General features: G+C 34.9%; 1 protein-coding gene across 1 annotated transcript in view; it reads right to left on the bottom strand.

The window, feature by feature from the left end:
* The window catches only part of LOC117104528 (leucine-rich repeats and immunoglobulin-like domains protein 1), a 50,286-nt gene that overhangs the window by 7,188 nt on the left and 39,033 nt on the right, over nucleotides 1-4,065 (bottom strand). Inside the window, exons 8-9 of the mRNA XM_033245384.1 lie at nucleotides 2,972-3,043; nucleotides 2,816-2,884 (exon numbers count right to left, since the gene is read on the bottom strand). Of these exons, the coding sequence (XP_033101275.1) occupies nucleotides 2,816-2,884; nucleotides 2,972-3,043 (141 nt within the window). The remainder of the gene's footprint in view (nucleotides 1-2,815; nucleotides 2,885-2,971; nucleotides 3,044-4,065) is intronic.

Below are 4,065 nucleotides of genomic sequence, written 5' to 3'. Positions count from 1 at the left end.
CAGGGCTTTACCCCCTTCCCCGGACAGGCCAAGCCCCCCCCACCCATTAGACAGAGATCGTCGGGCGGTTGGACTAAAAATATATAAAAATAGGTCCACGCCAAGCCAACACATGTCTGTCACAATCAGAGAGTGTCATTTCTGGCCATCCAGAGGTTCCTATTCTTAAAGAAATCTCATTTGGGAGGGGAACACCCTCTCAAACCCTTCCCCCAGCTCGGGCCTACCAGCCCAAGTCCCTCTGTCGGACAGCTCAGCCCCTCCCCCACTGATTGCTACCTCTACTTAAAAGGCTTCACCTCATATAAGATCTGTCGTTACCTCCCAGTCATTATCTGCAATCAAAGGGTTTTACCACTATGAGCTGATGCCATTTACTACTAGAGCTTCTGCCCTCTGTAACAATGGAGGAATTAGTTTAATCTAAAATAATTCTTCCATGCTGCAACCAAGTTAGTGAATTGTGGAGAACTCTTTGAGTCGGCTGACAAAATCGCATTCTGATTTCTCTTAACTGCGTCAACAACCATGTTGATAACGTTATTTGGACGCCATGTGTATTAGCCATACTTACTGGACAGGAGCTCAAAGTAATATTCTGCATATTTACTTTCTTACCTCAAGCATAGCAGCAGTCGTAATCGTAAAAAGAACTAAAGTAGGGTGCAGGTCATATGTAGTGAGAAATTATATAGTTGCTCCATTTCCCACAGCACAGTCCAAGAAGCAAAATTCTTCTCCTTAACTTTTTCCCTCCTCTTATTCTCAGACCTCGTTCTCTCTCTGTAGCCAATGGGAAATTGCTACATCATATGCTCTAAGTGGCCACATGATTTTAGGCATAAGGCCTTGTTGTAGAAACCACAACTTCAAATTTCCAGCCAGATCACACATCTCAATTGATTCTAACCCTTCAAACACCATATATGTGGTAGCTTTTCCCCTTCACTAAATGTTATTTCAGGACCAGATCTCTCAGCAGTCTTTATGATAACTTCTTTGACTAGAGAAAACACAATTGTTGATGCAGTACATCCTTCGGAATTCCAACTCCAGTTCTTTCCATTGTGTAGTATACTCTCCAGTTACGATCCGTACCGATCTGTACGCATTAGCCAAGTGATGCCATAATACAGTCAAGTTTCTCTTCTGCGCCTCTTTCAACATCTACATTGGCTCTCCTATATCAAGCTTTATTGCCTGGTCTTGTTAGACTCACCAGCCCCTCAATGACAATGGTTTTCTTCTGAGTAGGTTTTCCTCCGGTGCCCTTCGAGGAATCTTTTGATACATAAAATCCACTATGTTTACTTTGTGAGAATAGATCTTTTTGTGAACTGGTACTGGTTCCCAAAAAGCTTTTCTTTAGCGTTCTCTCTCTATTTTTGTTTGCGTCGCTAAAATTTATTACGTCTAAGGGAGTCACCCATGACTATTTTCTTTTCTGATATTCCAATCAAGATACTCTCATGAAAATAGGTAATATGTCTTCATCAAACTCCATTTCACACCTTCTAATCTGCCATTGCATTTGAACTTTGTCTTCTAGTCACTTCTTTGCCGCAACTTTTTGCTGTGGTGGAACTGTGATTAGAAACATTTCCTCGATTGTCTTCCGACTCCAAGAGGACGAAGGACAGGGGCTGGTAAATTTGGATGTCCTTCAAACTTGAGAACATCTTTACACACCAACACACCATGTCCTGCATCTTAACAGTACAGTATATACATTCTTGTTTTGGTATGTAGGCATGGCCTAGAATTTGATGATTTGTTACGACCATTAGTCATAGAGATATACAAAATGTTGTGCATATATTATAAGTAAAAGGTTAGTTGTAGCATTTATGGTCTCGATATGCCAAAATGTTTCATTAAAGAAAATACAAACATCTAGATTCTGAATTTTTTGAAAAAGCAACTTTAGGTCCCAGTAGGTGCCAAGATATCAAAACCCTATATCATTACACCTAACTTGCATAATAAAAACTTATTTGCATATGAGCTACATATTTTTAAAAGAAAGGGATGGTGACGTGACTTTTTTTTTTAAGTGTAATGAAAATAAATACATATTTTTTTTAAATGCCTAAATCAAGCTTCAACAACCATTAGTCATAGGCATATGCAAATTCTGTGAATATGGGGTCAAATGTCATTTGTAGCATGTGTTCCTTTCGAAAAAAAAAACATTTGTTTGCAATTACTTTTACAGAACATATGCCAGATTATATTTTAACCTCAATTTGACATAATGAACTTAAATGACCTTTAAAGAAAATTGTCCTGACATTAAAAAGTGTCAGTTTCATTAAACCTAACATATCATAGATCAGTTTCAAATATAGGAATGAGTGTTTTTTTGTTGTTTTTTTTTTGGGTTTTTTTGACGGTTGGGTTTAACCGTATTTTAAACTTCAATAATAATACAGCACTACCCAAATGTGCAGCTCTTCTCTGGTCACTCCTTTACACCAACCCCCTTTTGTTAGTCTCGGGCCACAAACCCAGAAACAATTGATTTTTTATTTTATTTTATTAGTAAAAGTGTTTTCTACTAGTGCAGAATGGTTTAATCGAATTACTAAAATACTATACATGTTATTTTAATCATCTATATTTTAGCCACTGTGTATATTTAAATACAGGCATGTTTGTATTTTTTAAATATTTCCATAGTCTTATTTTTATTACACCACCCCCTTATTACACCCCCCCCCCCCCCCCACACCCAAAATCACTCATCAGCCGTCTCTTATCTCTATAAATATAGATGTACGTACAACAATCCAACAATTTACATATTAATACTTACATATGTAGTAAGAAATGTGCACGAAATGCTCTCGACGGGATGCTTCTGATCGAGTTAAACATTAAATATCTTTAAAATGAAAAAAATATATATATAATTTTAATTGTATATTATTTTTTTCACTTTGCAATTACACACGCAACAAAAAGTACTTACATGCTCGAGCTGTTTCCAAGATTTCTGAAGCTTCCTGTCGCTATATTCTCAACACCTGCATATTTTAATTGTCTATGGAAATAAATAATAGTGATACAGACAATATATATTTAATAACCAATTTTTAAGACAGAAAATTTTTTCACTCCACTCATTATTATGATGATCAATTCATCAGTTTTACTTTAGTAACAACCATATTCTGTGAATGACTGTGGGAGTAACTGAGAGATAACGATATTAACAGTGACACAAAGCACAAACAGATAAAGGAGTACATGAATTAAGTTAGTTAGCGATACTAATATTATTATTATTAATATTAATAATAATAATAATAATAATAATAATAATAATAATAATAATGATAATAATAATAATAATAATAATAATAATAATAATAATAATAATAATAATAATAATAATAATAGTTGTAGTATTTTTATTGTTAGTATTGCTATTGGTACTATTGCTATTAAGTTTGCTATTGGCTTTGTTATTGTTATTGCTATTTTTATAATGATTATTAATTATAATATTATTGCTATTATTATTAATATTACTATTATTGGTGATACGCTTCAGATTTTTCTTCTTTATTTATTTATTTTTTTTTTATTCTTTCCCACTTTTTTGTTGGTCGATTTTCTCAAAAACGGCACATGTTTGATCTTTCCTGCTAACGTTGCATATAGATCTACATCTGAAGTTGTGCACCTGACTTTGTGGATGACGTCACAATTACGTGACGTCATCTACGCGCCATTTTGTGAAATTCTATCATTGACCATAACTTCTTTACTAACAGGTATTTTTCAATGAAACTTGACACAAGTATACTTCACATCAAGTGTCAACTTCCTGCACCATTACCGTCCGCGCGTCCAGAGTAAAGTACGTGCGTACGCGTGCGTCAAAATTAAAAAATGCTCAAAATCACTTTCTGCACCCCATTATTCTACTGTCATCATATTCATATATGTAGGACTGGTGACTGTCCTTGTAAAATGCAATATGCGAGGGTTATATAATCCTAATCTGGCTTATGCCGTCCTGTATATTGTATATACAACCAGATTACAACAGTTTAAGGC

The sequence above is a fragment of the Anneissia japonica genome, unplaced genomic scaffold (assembly GCF_011630105.1).
Source record: "Anneissia japonica isolate Jap-2015-1 unplaced genomic scaffold, ASM1163010v1 scaffold284931_len208951_cov167, whole genome shotgun sequence".
Classification (NCBI taxonomy): Eukaryota; Metazoa; Echinodermata; class Crinoidea; order Comatulida; family Comatulidae; genus Anneissia; species Anneissia japonica.
This window is presented reverse-complemented; position numbering and strand designations above follow the sequence as displayed.